This window comes from Sturnira hondurensis, unplaced genomic scaffold (genome assembly GCF_014824575.4).
Source record: "Sturnira hondurensis isolate 20B ecotype Veracruz unplaced genomic scaffold, ASM1482457v3 Scaffold0020601, whole genome shotgun sequence".
NCBI classification, from domain to species: Eukaryota; Metazoa; Chordata; class Mammalia; order Chiroptera; family Phyllostomidae; genus Sturnira; species Sturnira hondurensis.
In genome coordinates this window covers 4,493,450-4,512,359 of record NW_028093232.1, presented here as the reverse complement: position 1 = coordinate 4,512,359, position 18,910 = coordinate 4,493,450, and the positions used below count along the sequence as shown (strand labels likewise).

Genomic DNA, 18,910 nt, shown 5'->3' with positions numbered 1-18,910 from the left:
CAGGTTCATTACACAGTATCCAAATACAGTCATGTGTCACTTAAAGAAAGGATGCATTGTAAAAGTGCATTGTCAGGTGATTTCATCAATATGTGAACATCACAGGGCACTTACACAAATCTAGATGATATAGCCTAACTACACGCCTAAGCTATATGGTATAACCTATTGCTCCTAGGCAAACTTGTACAGGATGTTACTATACTGAATCTTGTAGGCGATTAATTGTAGCACAATGGTAATTATTTTCGTATTTAAACATAGAAAAGGTTCAGTGAAAATACAGCATTAAAAATGGTATTCCTGTATATGACACTTACTGGGAATGGGGCTTGCAGGACTGAAAGTTGCTGTGAGTGAGCCAGTAAGGGAGTGAGGAGGAATGTGAAGGCCTGGAACATTACCATGCACTACGGCAGACTTTATAAACACTGTGTACTTAGGCTACATGAAATTCATAAGTTATTTTTCTTTAATAATAAATTAACCATAGCTTACTGTATTGTTTCTAATTTATAAACTTTTTAAATTTAAAAAACTTTTTGATGTTTTTTGTAATAACACTTAGCTTAAAACACAAAAACCATTGTACACTTGTACAAAAATTTTTCTTTGTATCTTTTCTTTTCCTTGCAAGTTACCTGTGTTTTTTTATTTTAATTCTTGTTCAAGTACAGTTTTCTTTCTTTTACTCCCCTCCCTCCCATTTCCACCCCCACCCCTAGTTTTTGTTCATGTGTCTTTTATACTTGTTCCTGTAAACCCTTCCCCCTTTCCCGTGAAATTCCCTCCAATCTCCCCTCTGGACACTGTCAGCCTGTTCTCTATTTCAGTGTCTTTGATTATATTTTCCTTGTTTGTTTTGTTGTTTAGTTTCCTGTTAAAGGTAAGTTCATATGGTATTTTTGTAGGAGCTCCTTCTTCCTTTATACTGAGTAGTATTTCATCATGTAAATGTACCACAGGTTTTTGATACTCTTATTTACTGATGGGCACTGAAGCTGTTTCCAGCACTTGGCTATTGTAAATTGTGCCGTTATGAACATTGGGGTGCATAGGTTCTTTTGAATAGGTGTTTCAAGATTTTTAGGATATAATCTTAGCAGTGGAATTGCTGGGTCAAAAGGCAGATTCATTTTTAGTTTTCTGAGGAAACTCTATACTGTTTTCCATAGTGGTTGTACCAGTCTGCATTCCCACCAACAGTGCACTAGGGTTCCCTTTTCTTTGCATCTTCTCCAACATGTGTTCACTGATTTGTTTGATGGCCATTCTCACAGTTGTGAAGTGGTATCTCATTGTGGTTTTAATGTGCATCTCTCTGATGGCTAGTGATGCTGAGCACACATTTCATATGTCTGTGAGACCTCTGTATGTCCTCCTTGGAAAAGCATCTGTTCCAGTCCTTTGCCCAATTTTTAATTGGGTTGTTTGTCTTCCTGGAGTGGAGTTGTGTGAGTTCTTTACATATTTTGGAGATTAACCCTCATCCGAGTTATCACTGGCAAACATATTTTCCCACATGTTTGGTCCCCTTTTCATTTTGATGATGTTATCTTTAGCCATGCAGAAGCTTTTTCATTTGATGTAGTCCATTTATTTATTCTTTCTTTTATGTTCCTTTCTTCAGGGGACATATTTGTGAGAATATTTTTGTGTGGAATATCTGAACTTTTCCTCCCTATGTTTTCTTTTAGGATTTTTATAGTGTCATGAGTTATATTTACGTCTTTTATCTATCTTGATTTTATTTTTGTGTATGTTGTAAATGGTGGTCGAGGTTCATTTTTTTATGTGTAGCTGTCCAGGTCTCCCGATACCATTTGTTGAAGAGACTATTTTTACTCCATTTTATGTTTCTGTCCCCTTTGTCAAGTATTAATTGACCATAGAAGCTTGGGTTTATTCCTGGGCTTTCTATTCTGTTCCATTGATCTATGTGTCTGTTCTTATGCCATACTAGACTGTCTCCATTACAGTGGCCTTGTTATACAGTTTTGTATTAGGAATTGTGATCCCTCCCTCTTTGTTCTTCTTTCTAAAAGTTGCTGAGGTTATTTTGGCTTGTTTATGGTCCCATATACATTTTTCAAGTGTTTCTTCTGTATCTTTGAAGTATGTCATTGGTATTTTAATAAGGATTGCATTGAGTCTATAAATTTATTTGGGTAGTATGGACATTTTGATGATGTTAGTTCTTCAAATCAGTGAACAAGGTATATGCTTCTATTTTTTATGTTCTCCTTAATTTCCTTCTTCAGTGTTGTGTAGTTTTCTCCATACAGGTCTTTGACCTCTTTGGTTAGATTTACTCTTAGGTATTTTATTTTTCTTGTTGCTATAGCAAATGGGATTTTTTTCCTAATTTCTGTTTCTGATAGTTCATTGTTGGTGTGCAAAAGTGCCTTCAATTTCTGAATATTGACTTTGTATCTCACTGCTTTGTCAAATTCATTTATTAGGTCAAGTAGTTTTTTGGTGGAGTCTATAGGGTTTTTTATGTACACTATCATGTCATCTGCAAGAAATGACAGTTTTACTTCCTCCTCTCCAATTTAGATGACTTCTATTTCTTTTTCTTGTCTGATTGCTGTGGCTAGGACCTCAATACTATGTTGAATAGAAGTGGTGAAAGCAAATGCCATTGTCTTGTTCCTGATCTTAGTGAGGAAGCTTTATTTTTGCCCATTGAGTATGATTTTGGCTGTAGGTTTCTCATATATGGCCTTGGTTATGTTGAGGTATGCTCCCTCTACTCTCATTTTGCTGAGTGTTTTTTATCATAAATGGATGCTGTACCTTATGATTTTTCTGTATCTATTAATATAATCATATGATTTTTGTTTTTTCTTTTGTTTATGTGATGCATTGCATTTATTGATTTGCAAATATTGTGCCATCCTTGTACCCCTGGGATGAATCCCACTTGATTATGGTGTATGACCTTTTTAATATATTGCTGGATGTGGTCGGCCAATAGTTTTTGTGGATTTTAGCATCTATGTTCATTAGCAATAATGATCTGTAGTTTTTTTTTCTTTGTTGTGTCTTTATCTGGTTTTGTGATTAGGATATTTCTGGCTTCATAAAGGAATTGGGAGTTTTCATTTTTCTTGGACTTTTGGAATAGTGTGAGAAGAATAGGGGTTAGCTTTTCCTTAAACATTTTGTAAAATTTTCCTGTGAAACTGTCCACTCTGGGGCTTTTGTGTACTGGGAGTTTTCTGGTTACTGCTTCAATTTCGCCAGCTATTATTGATCTGTTCAGTCTTTCTCCATCTTCCTGATTCAATTTTTGAAGATTATGCCTGTCTAGAATTTTTTTTATTTTACCCAAATATCAAATTTCTTGGCATATAGCTGTCTGTAGTAATTTCTTTCAATCTTTTGTATTTCTGTGGTATTAGTTGTATTCCCTCCTCTTTCATTTTGATTTTGTATATTTGAATCCTCTCTTTTTTTTCTTGATGAATTTGCTTAAAGGCTTGTCAATTTTGTTTATCTTTTCAAAGGACAAGTTCCTAGATTTATTGATCCTTAGAATTGTTCTTTTAGTTTTTATATCATTTATTCTGCCCCGATCTTGTTTATTTACTTCCTTCTACTTGCTCTGGGCATTGATTGTTCTTTTCCCTCCAGTTCTTGTAGATGTAGGGTTAGGTTGTTTATTTGAAATGTTTCTATATTTTTTAGGTAGGTCTGTATTGCTATGAATTCCCCTCTCAGGAGTGCCTTTGCAGTGTCCCATAAGTTTTGGGTTATTGTTTGTTTATTTTCATGTTTGCAGAAACTTTTTAGTTGCTACCTTGATGTCATTATTAACCCATTAGTTGTTTAGTGGCATGCTATTCAATCTCCATAAATTTGGATGTTTTTGAGTTTTTCCTTGAGGTTGGTTTCTGGTTTCAAGCCCTTATGGTTGGAGAGAATACTTGATATAATTTCAATTTTCTTGAATTTGTTGAGGCTTATTTTGTGTCCCAACATGAGGTCTATCTTTGAAAATGTTCCATGTGCATTTTAAAAGAATATGTATTTTGCTTGTTTGGAATGAAAGGGTTTATATATCTGTTATGCCCATTTGGTCTAGGGCTTTGTTCAATTGTGCAATAACTTTGCTGGCATTTTGTTTGAAAGATGTATCCATTGTTGACATTGGGTTGTTAAAATACCCTATTTAATTGTCTTGCTTTCTATCTCTTACTTGAAGTTCTTCAAGACTTTGCTTATATATTTGTGTGCTCCTCTTTTTTGTGCATATATGTTAACAATACTTATGTCTTCTTGATGAATTCTTCCTTTGAGTAATATGAAGTGTCCTTCTGTGTCTTTGTATGGCCTTTGTTTTTGAAGTCTATTTTGTCTGATATAAGTATTGCTACCACAGCCTCTTTTTTCTGTCCATTTGCTTGGAATACTTTTTCCCAACTCTTCACTTTCAGTCTGTGTATGTCTTTTTTCTGCAGTGGGTCTCCTATAGTCAGCGTATGTGCATGTCACATTTTCTTATTCATTCAGCTATCCTGTGTCTTTTGATTGGAGCAGTTGATCCATTTACATTTAAGGTTATTATTGATAGGTACATATTCATTGCCATTTCCCTGCTTTGCACCTGTGTTCCTCTCTGTCTCACTCTTTTCTTTCCTATTCTTACAGCAGCCCCTTTATCATGCCTTGCAATGCTGGTATGGTGAAAATGTATTCTTTTAGCCCTTTTTGTCTGGGAAGATACTTATTTTGCCTTCCTTTTTAAAGAGAGCTTTTCTGGGTAGAGTATTCTCAGTTGCAGGCCTTTGTTTTTCATTGCTTGGAGTATTTCTAGCCATTCTTTCCTGGCTTGCAGTGTTTTTGTTGAGAAGTCAGCTGCTAGCCTGACCAGAACTCCCTTGTATGTTACTATCTGTTTCTCCCTTCTTGCTTTCCAGATCCTCTCTTTGTCTTTAAAATTTGGCATTTTAATTATGGCATGTCATGGAGCAGGCCTCTTTGGGTTCATCTTGATTGTGCTTCCTGAACTTGTGTGGCTTTTCCCCTCTCCAATTTAAGAAAGTTTTCTGTTATTATTTTTTTCAAATAGGTTTTCTATTCCTTGCTCCTTTTCTTCTCCTTCTGGAATTCCTATGATTTGAATGTTGTTGTGTTTCATGTTGTCCGGCTGTTCCCCTTAAGCTATCTTCATATTCTTGAGTCTTTTTTCATGCTGCTCCTTTATCTGGGTATTTCTTTCTACCCTGCCTTACAGCTCACTAATTTCATCCTTTGCTTCATCCAGCCCACTTGTAATTCTTTCAAGTGTATTTTTATTTAAGATATTATGTTCTTCATTTCTTCCTTGTTCTTGTTTATAGTTTTTATTTCCTTTTTCATGCTGGTGTATTTCTCACTCAATTCTTTGTAGTTTTCACTGTGTGCTTTGAGTATTCTTATATCCATTCTTTTGAATTCTATGTCTGGTGATTTACTTGCCTCATTTTCATTTAGCTCTTTTACTAGGGATTCTTCAATTCTATTCAATTGCGGATTCTTTCTTTCCCTTCCCATTTGAGGTAAATCTCTTTCTTTTGCTTCTGGGATTCTGGATCCTCTGCTTTGCCACCTGTCTTGTGGGGTGAATATCTGTGATAGGGGTTTTGGGGACTCAGTGGTATGGTCTCTTTGATCTCCTTGTCTGGTGCTCTAGGGTTGCCCTTTTTTCCATTTGTGTGGGCTCTTGTGTCATACTTGGGGTTTACCTGTTGAGAGCTTCTTTGTAAGTAGATTCTCTCCTCCAATGGGCTTACTGAAAATCACAACTCCCTCCTTGTCTTGTATGCTATTACGAAAGTGTTGGTTAACAAACCAGCATTAGCAAACAACCAAACCTATGCCAATCAAAAGAACCACCTCCATCACATCAGCAATCTCAACTGCAATTGCACTAAGATTTACAAAGGTAAGAGAGATTGTCTATATTATAAGTAAAAGAGTATGAGATAACTAAAAGAGGGGAAAATGTTATTGCATAGTAAGAAGGAGAATCAATAAGAGTTGGGATAGACCCAAAGTGAAGAAAGGGAGAGCACCAAATTTAAAATGTAAGTAAAACATGAAAGGGCAATAGGAACATTGGGGTAAAAGGAGAGAGAGAGTATACTATGAGGTTTGAAGTAAAAAGGAACTGGACCAATGGGAACAAAATTGCAAATACACCACAGCAGTGTCAATAGCAATGACAGCTGAATGAAATTTAATAAAGGTGGAACAGGATAAGAATATTGTAAAAAAGCACAAAGTGAATATAAGAAGTCTACAATAAAGAAAAATGATTTTGAGAGGATAGGGGAAGAAAACTAGTAAGAGTAAGGCATAAAGCCCAGGTTGAGACAGGGGGAAAAATGGAGGGGAGAGAAAACAGTGAAATAAAATTCCTCACTCAGCTGATCAGGGGTAGGGAGAAGGCAAAATGGAATAAAACAGTGGGAGAGCATTCTATAGGATTTAAAGAACAAACAAATAGTGAACAAATAGGAGTTTCTATGGAAAAGTACAGCAATAGCCATGGAATTTCACCCAATCAGCCACTTCTTTATAAAAGATAGAAAAGAAATGACTCTTATTACAGGGGGAAAAGAATGTGAGCTGACCTAAGAAGAGCATTTACATGAGGTTAGATGAAAGAGAAATTGTGAGAGTAAGGGACAGAAACTTGGCGTACTGTGAGAGAAAATAAAGTTTACAGCAACAGTAATAAAGCTCAAGAAGATGATGAAATGGATTAAGATCAGAGAAGGGTGCTATGTGGGATTTGGAATAACAATAATATGATAAGAAATATATAATCTGAATAAAAAGACCAAGAGTAATGAGTTATTTGGAATACAAGTGAAGTGAAAGAAGAAAAATTAAAATGCAATATGAAAAGGGGAATAAAAAACGAACAATAACAACAAACAAAAAAGAAACCCTAAATAAATGGAAAGAAGAAAGAAATAAAAAAACTTGCAAGTTCTGCTGAAGGGCAAAATGAAATGTGTCTAAGCTGTTGGTGTTCACCTTCTGACTTCTTTCTGGATGTCTCTGGTTTTCTCTTAGCTCCAGATGTCACTGTCTTACTCTTGAGAGAAAACAAATAAGCAAACAAAAAACTGCCCAGCCAGTTTTGCAGATCTTCCTGGTTCCTACAAGCAGGAGGGCTGGGCTCTGTGTTTTCCTTTCCCCTTAGACTAGGCTACAATAATCACCCGTGCCCAATCTCCAGCCCACACCTTCGGAGCACTGTGTGATCTGCATTCTTCACTCTGTGAATTTGTGCCCAGCTGGCGCTGATAAGCCACCTCACATTGCACCCTTTTGATCAGTCCATGAGGTGCACTGAGTGGGAGCAAATTGCACCCTCACTCCTCCCTCTTTGTTGGTTGGACCTCTGCACCCTCGAGGTCCCTGCACTGAGCACCTCAGTTCCCCTTTTGAAAAAGTCTCTTTGTGTGCCTCCGCCACTCTGAGGCTTTGTCAGCCTTCCACATAGTCCAACCCTCTGACCAGTCCAGAGTCCATCTGGGTCAGGGCCCATCACCGCCTACCTCCTCTTCCAGCTCCAGGTGTCAGCAAGATCCCCTAAATTTTCTGGCAATGTCCTGGGCTGGCAACTATCATGTCAGCCTCAGGACTCGGTAGGCTATGTGTTGTTTGCTGCCCTGCCACCCTACCAGTGATTCTGCATCCAGGTATCTCCTGGCGTGCATCTGGGATTTCCCCACCCCGGAAGGGGAGAGAGAGAGGCTGCTATCACTGACCCAACTCTCCTCCAATGTACCCGTGGCAGCCACAGTCTCAGCAGCCAAGCCCAAGGACCTTCCCATGGCCATATAAAACCTCGTTACCGCCCATTTTGAAGCATTTTTTGCACACTTTGGCTCCCAAACTTTTTATTGGCTAACATTCTGTTGGCTGTTCACTTTTTTAGAAGATCAGCTAAATGTCCCAGTTGGGTGCACAAGCAAGTGGACTCAGCTCCCACCTACATAGCTGCTATCTTTGACCTCTTTTTCATGTTGTCTTAGAACTATGAAACAATTGATGTTTTTGTTACATATTTTCAGTTTAAAAGAAGAAAAAGCTGAGTGGATTTTTTTATTGGCACACAATTAGTACTTTCTGAATACCAGTCTCTAAGGAAATATTTTAATCTTTTTTGTTTGCTGATTTCAACAGATTGCCATGTGTCCCTATTGAGCAAAATGATCAAGTTTAATTAGAATCATGGGAAATGTTAAATTTCTGTACTGAACTGTTGTATTTCTTGCTAGATTTTAATCTGTGATGTAACATTTCCAGTTAAAGCTTAAGGAAAGCTTCCTGAAAATGTAACCAAACTGAAAGGGATGATACAGATACATCAATGTTCTTTAATATCTGAATATTGAGATATGTAGTAAATATAAACTTAAGTGAAAAGATGAGAAATATTTTAGAAAATAAAACACATTTCACATTTTATTCAAATATTTTTAAAGAAAATATAATTTTACATCCATTTAATAACTGAATAAGATCCTAAAATGACCATCATCACTCTTAATTCAGTTAGTTCATATATTCTGCTATACCAAGACAAAAAAGAAAAACCAATGTCCTGTGTAAGGTAAGTCAAATATTAAATTTAACTTTAAAATTTTTTGATTAAGAAGTTAAAAAGGTATTTTGAAGTACAAGAAATTTAAATTTGCCTTAAATTGTCTTATTTATCCATTCCTTTCGATGAAGAGGGAACAATTTTTAAATAATTTTACTCTGAATATTTATAAAATATACTAATGTAATTTTTCATGTATAAATGACAGATTCATTCTTTCTATCTAACTCTATAAACCTTAGCTTCATTGGGTGAATCATGGAGGAAAAATTAAAGAGCAGATATTTTACATCTTGAGGAAATCTAACAAAACATTTACACCCACTTTAAGGTTAAAGGCAATTAGTGTGTTCAACAAAACTAAGAGCATTATGAATAATAGGAAACAATGATGAAATAATGTTTCTACTAGTTATATTTAGTCTACCAAGTCATGCAATTCCACAGATAATAAAATAATGTAGATTTATATTTTAATGGAAGGAAAATGACTAATGGATAAACTTAAGGGACAATCAAATAAAAAATATTTATGTTAAAATAAAAGGACTAATACTTTTCATGAACAATAGATTAAAACTGCTGGTAAGCATTCAGCTGTTTAACACAAAACTTCTAGGGATTCAATAGCTTTAAAAAAGTGTGAATAAAATAATATCATCATCTAGAAAAATAAAGGAATATATGTGAAGAGCTTAACTGAAAAGAAAAAAAATAATTATGTGACATTTGATTTTTTTCTATGATAGCTTATATTTTGTTTTATTTTTTAATGCTTAGAAAGTGTATTATTTAAGAAGAATGTAAAATTTTGACAAGAATTTTTTTCTGGACTTCAAGATTGAGCCCTGCCCCCGTATAGCAACAAAATAACTACTAAAATTTGTCAAAGTAAGTAAAGTGATTTAAAAAGAAAATGTAACTGCTCTGGAACAGATCCCTAAATCTTTATAAACTTAAAAATATACACCTGTTGAAACAGTTATATTTTTGCCTCCACTACACCCCCAGTTCCTACCTAGAGAAATTCATTGTACATAGACGTAAGTATAAATATTTATAAAAATGAATGAATGACTGAGAGTCACCATAGTTTATACTTTTAAATAGGAGTAAAAAAGAAGACGTTTTGAATATCATCTGCCAATTCTGAACACTGGCTAAGACAAAGAGTCTTGCTGTACTACAAAAATATAATTAATAAAAACAAATTATAATGAATAACTATGAAATATTAGTGTAGCAGTAATCAGTGACAAAAACTGTGACTGTGCTTAAAATCATTTATACTCAAATGAAAAGCTATGACTTCTTAATGTAATTTTAATGTACTTTGCACAACCATAAAAAAGGTAATATGACACTATTATAAATTAAGTAAAGTAAAAAATAGATTAAATTATGTAAAGATCAATTTCAGTTTTTCTGTTTATTTCCTACATCATCCATGTTAGAGTCATTTTTAATAATTTACAGGGAAATTTTGAAGTGTTGAATCTGGAGGTTGTTGATAAAATATATGAATAGGAATTAAAAACATTTAAAGAAAATGACACAAACATGTAAGAAAGGATATATAAAATGGGACTTGGCAATGAATAAATGGAATAAAATTACTTGAAATATTTGTTAAATTTAGAAAATAGAAAATATAAACTATTTTTTATTTAATTCTTGCTCATGTACAATTTTCTGTCTTATATTCCCAGCCCTGCCTCCACCCCCCAGTGCTCCCCACCTCCCTCCCATTTTTGCCCCCCACATTAATTATTGTCCATGTATCCTTTATACTTGTTCATGTGAGTCCTTCCCCTTTTCCCCTGTGATTCTCTCCCCTCTCCCCTCTGGTCCCTGTCAGCCTGTTCCGTATTTGAGTGTCATTGGTCATATTTTGCTTGCTTGTTTGTTTTGTTTAGATCCCTGTTAACGGTGGTATTTGTCTTTCACCGCCTGGCTTATTTCACTCAGCATAATGCTTTCCAGTTCCATCCATGATGTTGCAAAGGGTAGGAGCTCCTTCTTCCTTTCTACAGCATAGAATTCTATTGTGTAAATGTACCGTAGCTTTTTGATCCAGTCATTTATCCATGGGCATCTAGGTTGCTTCCAACTCTTGGAATTGTGCCTAGGTTGTGAATTGTGCTGCTATGAACATTGGGGTGCATAGGTTCTTTTCAATTGGTGTTTCAGGGTTCTTAGGATATACTCCTAACAGTGAAATTGCTGGGTGAAAAGGCACATTCATTTTTAGTTTTCTTAGAAAATTCTATACTGTTTTCCATAATGGTTGTACCAGTCTGCAATCCCACCAACAGTGAACTAGGGTCCCCTTTTCCCCACAACCTCTCCAGCACTTATTGTTTGTTTCTTTTTTTATGATGGCCATTCTGACTGGTGTAAAGTGGTATCTCATTGTGGTTTTAATTTGCATCTCTCTGATAGCAAGCGATATTGAGCATCTTTCCATGTGTCTCTGGATCCTTTGTATGTCCTCCTTGGAGAAATGTCTGTTCAAGTCCATTGCCCATTTTTCAATTGGGTCGCTCATCTTCTTTGAGTGGAGTCATGTGAGTTCTTTGTATATTTTGGAGATTAAACCTTTGTCTGAGGTATCATTGGCAAATATGTTTTCCCAAACAGTTGCTTCTCTTTGTATCTTGATACTGTTTTCCTTAGCCATGCAGAAGCTTTAAATTTTAATGAGACCCCTTTTGTTTATTCTTTTCTTTATATCCCTTGCTCTAGGGGACATATCAGTAAAAATGTTGCTGTGTGAAATATCTGATATTTTCCTGCCAATGTTCTCCTCTAGGGCTTTAATGGTGTCACAGCTTATATTTAAGTCTTTCATCCACCTTGAATTTATTTTGGTGTATGGTGTAAGTTGGTGCTCGAGTTTCGTTTTTTTACACGTAGCTGTCCAGTTCTCCCAACACCATTTGTTGAAAAGGCTGTCTTTACTCCATTTTATGTTATTGCCCCCTTTGTCAAATATTAATTGACTGTAGAGATTTGGGTTTATTTCTGGGCTCTCTGTTCTATTCCATTGTTCTTTGCGCCTCTTTATGTCAGTACCAGGCTGTTTTGATTATAGTGGCCTTGTAATACAGTTCGATATCAGGTATTGTGATCCCTCCTACTTTGTTCTTCTTTCTCAAAATTGCAGCAGCTATTCGGGGTCTTTTCTGGTTCCATATAAATTTTTGAAGTGTTTGTTCTATGTCTGTGAAATATGCCATTGGTACTTTAATAAGTATTGCATTGAATCTGTAAATTGCTTTGGGTAGTATGGACATTTTGATGATGTTAATTCTTCCAATCCATGAACATGGTATATGTTTCCATTTGTTTGTGTCTTCCTTGATTTTTTTTTCAGTGTTGTGTAGTTTTCTGTATATAGGTCTTTTACCTCCTTGGTTAGGCTTATTCCCAGATATTTTATTTTTGTTTTTGCTATATCAAATGGGATTTTTTTCTTGATTTCTGCTTCTGCTGTTTCATTGTTGGTATACAAAAATGCCTTTGATTTCTGGATATTGAGTTTGTATCCTGCTGTTTTGCCAAATTCATTTATTAGTTTGAGCAGTTTTTTGGTAGATGCTATAGGATTTTCCATGTACACTATCATGTCATCTGCAAACTATTTAAGATAAAGTCTTTGAAAGATAGCTTAACACTAAATGTTGGAGCTAAATTATGAATGACAAGCAAGCCCCCTATTAAGTGGTAAACCAGACTTATTTCAATCTAGACAATCTAAAAAAACAGCATTTTTTAAAAAATGGCTGATATTAGAGGACATACTCATTTTGATGAACTTAAAGTTGATTGGTGAAAATATATGCACATTGTTAAGTTTTTGAACGTGGGCCAACCAATGGCTAACAATTAAGAAAACTATTTTCTCACTTCTGATCTAGATTTTGTTTCTCTGTGTTTAACAGGAATAAAAAAGAAATGAACAAGTCAATGGAAATAGGTCAATAGGTCAAGTCAATGGAAATAGAGTTCATTTTGCTTGGACTGACAGATGACCCTGTGTTGCAAATTGTGATTTTCCTGTTTCTGTTTTTCAACTACATCTTGAGCCTGACAGGGAACTTAATTATCATCCTCCTCACCATGCTGGATCCCCATCTCAAGACTCCAATGTACTTCTTCCTCCGAAATTTCTCCTTCTTAGAGATTTCATTCACAACTGCCTGCATTCCACGATACTTAATAAGCATTCTGACTGGAGACAAAACAATTACCTACAGTGGTTGCATAACTCAATTATTCTTTTTTCTTTTATTAGGAGTTACAGAGTTTTACCTTCTGGCTGCCATGTCCTATGATCGTTATGCTGCCATCTGCAGACCCCTCCATTACTCCACCATCATGAACAGCAAATTGTGCTCTCAGCTTGTGGTCAGCTCTTGGGTAACTGGATTCCTAATCATATTTCCCCCTTTGGTCTTGGGACTCGAGCTTGATTTCTGTGATTCCAAAACTATTGATCACTTCCTCTGTGACTCTTCTCCTATACTGCAGCTCTCTTGCACAGATACACAGGTTATAGAATTGATGGCCTTTGTCTTAGCTGTGGTGACATTTGTTGTCACTTTGTTGTTAGTGGTCCTCTCCTACACATACATCATCAAAACCATTCTAAAATTCCCTTCTGTTCAACAGCGAACAAAGGCCTTCTCCACCTGTTCCTCACACATGGTGGTCATCTCAATTACTTATGGGAGTTGCATCTTTATGTATGTGAAACCTTCAGCAAAGGAAAGGGTGACTTTAACTAAAGGCGTAGCTGTGCTCAATACCTCTGTTGCTCCATTTCTAAACCCCTTCATTTACACTCTAAGGAACCAGCAAGTGAAAGCAGCTCTCAAAGATATGCTTCGAAGGTTTTGCCATTTTGAGAACAATGAGACAAAATTAGGATGTAAGGAATAGTTGTTGAAACGTGAATGGGGAAATTGAACACAATTTTCAATTCATTAGTTCATAGCTGTGCAATTTCTCTCCTCAATGATTTATATGATATCAGGTTTTCTGAGTCTTCCTAATATCTGCACTTCTCTCTGTTCTTTCTGAAGAAATCTTTTCATTCTTTAGTGGTGAACTGCTGTCTTTAATATGGAATATTAAATTTCATTTTGGCTAGAAATATCTCTTCCCATAAATGATACTTTGATGTACTGAATGCTTTCAAAAAAATATATATATGTGTGTGTGTGTGTGTGTGTGTGTGTGTGTGTGTGTAGTTAATTATTTCAACATATGTATGCTAATTGCTAAGCATTGCATGTGTTCTTAAGTATTTTTTCTGCTAAAATTGTGAGACACAAACTCAAAATCTGTTCATTGTTACAACATGTAATCATTGTTATTGTAATAAGAAGAGATTAAATAATTAAAATATCATATTAGCCTTTAAAATATAATGTTTATGCTAAAAGTGGAAAGATGAGTACATAAAAGACTCCAGGGTTTTGTAATCAGGGGTATAAAATGTGACAAGGAACTGAGATTCTAATAAAGATTCTAATAAATAAGTTTCAACTGGAGAGTTACAATGGATAAGCATATGATATTTGTAAATATTATTAATTGTTTTGCATAGAAATAATTGAACTGCAGGCTTTGATTAAAATTGCTCCTTTCACATTACAGTATTAGGTGTAACCAATGAAAGAAATTTAGGCATAGTTTATTTATATATGAGTTTGGGGATATTTCTATATATTTTAAACTATCTGTAAACTAAAAATACCAGGTCCATTCTGGTTGTATCAGTTTACTGATACTAATTTAATAAGAATACCTGACAGAAAAGTACCTACAATTATTTAAGACTTTATTTATTTATTTTTAGAGAGAGGGGAAGGGAGGGAGAAAAAGAGGGAGAGCAACATCAATGTGTGGTTGCCTCTCATGGGTCCCCTACTGGGGACCTGGCCTGCAACCCAGGCATCCCAGTGCCCTGACTGGGAATCAAACCAGTGACTGTTTGCTTTACAGGCCCATGCTCAATCTACTGAGCTACACCAGTCAGGGCCATATAATTGTTTTAAATGAGTGGATTTGGACAAACATTGGTAGTCATGTATTAACAGAGATAAAGGACATTTACATTGTATTAAATATTTGCCTTTTCCTTTTCCCAGTTATTTTCCCACCCCCATGCCTGCCATTGGGTGCAGGTACCCAGTGTTGTCTTTCAGTCACTGTACATTAGTTTCGCCTTGTCTGGATTTTTTTGCATTCTTTTTTTTTCATAGATTTTTACTGTTGCTCAGTTACAGTTGTCCCACCTTTTTCCCCATTGCTCTCCTCTGCCTGTCCTCCTCAGTTCCACAGTCAATCTCCCTCATTGTTCACCCATGTCCATGAGTCTTCTATTCAAGTCCCTGACTTGCCTCTTCCCTTTCTTTCCCTCATTATCCCCCTCCCTCTCCCAAAGAAATTGCAAGTCATGAAGTTTATGTCTGGGTTTAGTTCCTCAGCATAATGTTTTTAGCTGCAGGCGTACTATTGCATGCATCCTTAGTTCATTCCTTTTTGCTAATTTGATTTAGTAGAATCTCTGGTGGCTTTGTGTCATAGGTTGCTTTTTCTCCCTTACTCCCACACCTTGATAATTTTATTCTCTGAGGAATCTTTTCCAAAGACTGAATCACTTACTTTGACCAGGGTGAAAAGCCAGTATATACCATGTTCTGAAATGACAATCATTGAAAGCCTCTATCGTCTCAAAATGTCCTTTGAAATAAGTTGTTTGCCAAAGGGAAATAGATTGAAAGCAGTTGATACTCCATGTATTGGTGGCTCTACTCCTCACTTCCTATTCTTCAAGGCAGTTGGAGCATTAGGAATGTCCCTAGAGGGAGAAAAAATAGGATACATGTGGAGGAACATGAATGACCATTTTATTGCTCATTTTAGAAGCCCATCTCAGTTCCAAATTGATTTCTATGGTATCTTTAATACAAAAGGCTTCAGAACTCAACCTTCTTGTAAAGAGGTAGAGGAACCATGTTTGAACACCTGCTAGAATGTTGAGGAAACTGATATTGAAGATCTCAGGTTGAAGCCCTATGGATACTGGTTCAGGAAAGCTTATGGAAAATGGAAATGGCCCTCAGAAATTTCTGCGAAAGCATCTACCAATAATTTTAGCAGTAAAGTAGGTAGTTCTCACATACTACAAAACCACTATGGACCTCCCATATGCTCACCAGTCTGACCACAAACACTCCTGGGGAATAACTTCTGCTTCTCTTCCAACTTCCAAATTTGCAAACAAAAAGTCTCCTCACTGACAAACTCTAAATTTGAACCATACAAGGTAGAGAATGCTGGGAAGTGGTATCATGATTTCTCCTGCAGTTATAGAACAACTTCAAAACTTATTTATAATGAGATGGAAACATATAGTTCAATGTAGATGCTTTGAAAATAACAACATAACGAAAAACCCATGATCTCAGAAATTGCAAATCATTACTCTATTACCGGCTCCATTCAAAGAATGATATTGGTGGTTGTTACCAAGGAGGAGGGGAGTGGGAGTGTTAGTGAGGGGAAGAGGGAGTCAAATATATTGTAGAGAAGAGGATCTGACTTTGGGTGATGGACACACAGTGCAATATACAGATGATGTATCTTAGAATTGTACACTTGCAACCTATATTTTCTTGTTAACCAATGCCACCCCAATACATTTAATTAAAAAGTAACAAGAAACCCATAGTGATGTCAGCATGAGGGACAAATTAAGCTAGATGAGATTTGTTTTGCACTTTCTTGTTCAGTTTACTCCCATTTAGGACGGTATTTAAAGATTCTAACATGGATACTTCAATTCATGTAATGCATTCATATTATGTCAGATACCTTTGGCCCCCTTGTTGTAAAGTATGCTTCTACAAGGCACAGCAGATGTGTTTCATACAGAGGAACAAATGAGGAAAAAGCACAATAAAAGTAGGAAAATAAACTATATTACTACTAAAGTAATTCTTTTTCCCAGGAGCTTAGGACAAGTCTAGCATACATAATTACAATTTTTATGTGGTGAAAACATTTTTTTGAGATGATAAATTCCTTTTTTATGTAGTTTTATTATTTTTATTGTTGTTGAAATACAGTTGTCTCCTTTTCCCACCACCACTTTCCCTCACCCCACTCACCCCCACCTCAATCTTATCCCCACCTTTGGCTTTGTCCATGGGTCCTTTGTATATGCTCCTTGATGATCCTTTGCCTTCTTTCCCTTGTTATCTCTCTCCCTTCTCCCTGTTGGTTACTGTCATTTTGTTCTACTCTCTTTGTCACTTTTAAGTCTATAATACCACATTGTAACTATAGTCATCATGCTGTATATGAGATCTTCATATTTATGACTAGAATTTTGTACCCTTTAAACAACCTCTCTCCATGTCCCCACCTTCTAGTTGATGGTAATTTTTAATTTGTATATTTGATCCTGTGATTGACATAGAATCATAAAAATGAGGTTATCAACTATCGTATATGTGTTTAATATATTATTACAAATATCACATCATTTGCTATAAGTGCATTATAAAAATTGAGTGGTAAAGAAATTAAACATAAATTAAGATACTTAGTATTGTCATAAATAATATATTTTCCTTTCTTTTTCAAAGATACATTAAATCAGAAGATGAATAAACAGATGTACTGATTTCATATGTCAACAAGGAATTTAAATCAGTTTTATTCATATACTTGAATATTATAGAAATATGATAATGACAATGATGAAGAAGATGAGGGTGATGATAAATATGAAAGTAAGTTTGTGGCCCTGGTAATGAAAGTCATAAGTCACTATCTACATGATCTGAGAAAAGTTACCTGAGATCATTGACTTGACTTTGTTTAGAGATAAAATTAATACATAAATATTAATGAACATTTTCAGAATGAAAATCAAATGATGCTGTAATTTAACATTATAATGATATAACACAGAACCTCAAAAAATGGAGCAGAGATCTGCATAAAAGTCAGGCTGTTTCAGACATTCTGAAAAAATTATGCCTCATCTAGTGGAAATCCAGTCTTTGTCTTCTTGTCTTCTCTCCCCCACACGTCTCTGTCTCTGTCTCTGCCTCTTTCTCTTTCACTCCTTCTCTCTCTCTAGTTTTTGAAACCCCGAAGTACAATCATGATATAATAAAGTTAAAATTTGAGAGTAAATTGTTTCTCTAGAGAAAATATTAGAATTGTTTAATTTGAAAGCAAAATTTAATTCTTAGAATTGCTGTGACTGGGGGCTGAAGTGGACTAGGTCAAAGTAATATTGATCTAAAATTTCATGTACTTCTGTTCCTCTTGAAATGTACTCCTAGGAAGTCCAGTTGAAAAATGTGAAGTAAGGGGTAAATGTCCCAATAACATCAACATATAACTCTGCTAAACAATTTAACTAAGAAAGCCTCCACCAGAGTGTTACTAGGAAAATGAGTGAATGAAGTTCAAAGACATGCAATAGGAGAACATCAGCATTCATGTGTAACATTCTGAAGAAAATGAGGGTTTGTGTTGTGGAGTAAAAACTCCCAATATCTTGAAATACAAAGGGCAGGCATCTCCTATTATTGTATTACTTAACAAAATACTGAAGAGTAGTAAACAAGAACAACTATAATTAGCTCCTAGTTAAAATCCTATGGCACTACTTCCAAATCTCAGATAAATTATGATATTATTATTATTATTATTTTGCTTTGGCTTTTTGATATGAAATTTACTTACAGATGAACACATTCACACATACATGAATATATACAGGAAATTTTTTCTCAGGTTTGTTCATCCATATAGGTGTTTGTTTATTCTGTTAAAACAGGACCCCAGGAAACCTTGCCTTTTGAGAGAAATAGAGGCCCATGAGGAAGAGAGGGAAGAAAGGTTGAGGGGAAGACATGGTTATACACTATTTTTTATGTGATAAGTGGATGACTTAAGGAACTGCTAAATTTTAAAAACAATTAGAACCTAAGCCATACTTCAATATCTAAAAAGTCAATAATGTATCAAATAATAAGTATAAAAATGAAATGAAGAAAACAGGTTTTTTTTAGTTCTTCTTCATTCCTCATTTGGTAGATAGAAATAGTTGATTCTTTCTGGGTAACTATACTTTTGGTTAATTTCTGTGTGACTTAAAACTTTTATAAAGGGATTATAAAATGCTTCATTAAAATCATTCAGTGTGTATTTGTTGAATGTGGAAATGGAGAGTGAATAAGGAGGAATAATATTTTTCCCACTCCA

The 18,910-nt window shown here is 35.3% G+C and overlaps 1 protein-coding gene across 1 annotated transcript; it reads left to right on the top strand.

Annotated features, from left to right (window-relative positions):
* The first annotated feature begins 325 nt into the window (after positions 1 to 325).
* LOC118975954 (olfactory receptor 6C6-like) lies at positions 326 to 13,555 on the top strand. The gene is made up of 2 exons (XM_037030183.1): positions 326 to 364; positions 12,599 to 13,555. Exons 1-2 carry the CDS (start codon positions 326 to 328, stop codon positions 13,553 to 13,555), a joined length of 996 nt encoding a protein of 331 aa, XP_036886078.1.
* The last annotated feature ends 5,355 nt before the right edge of the window (positions 13,556 to 18,910 follow it).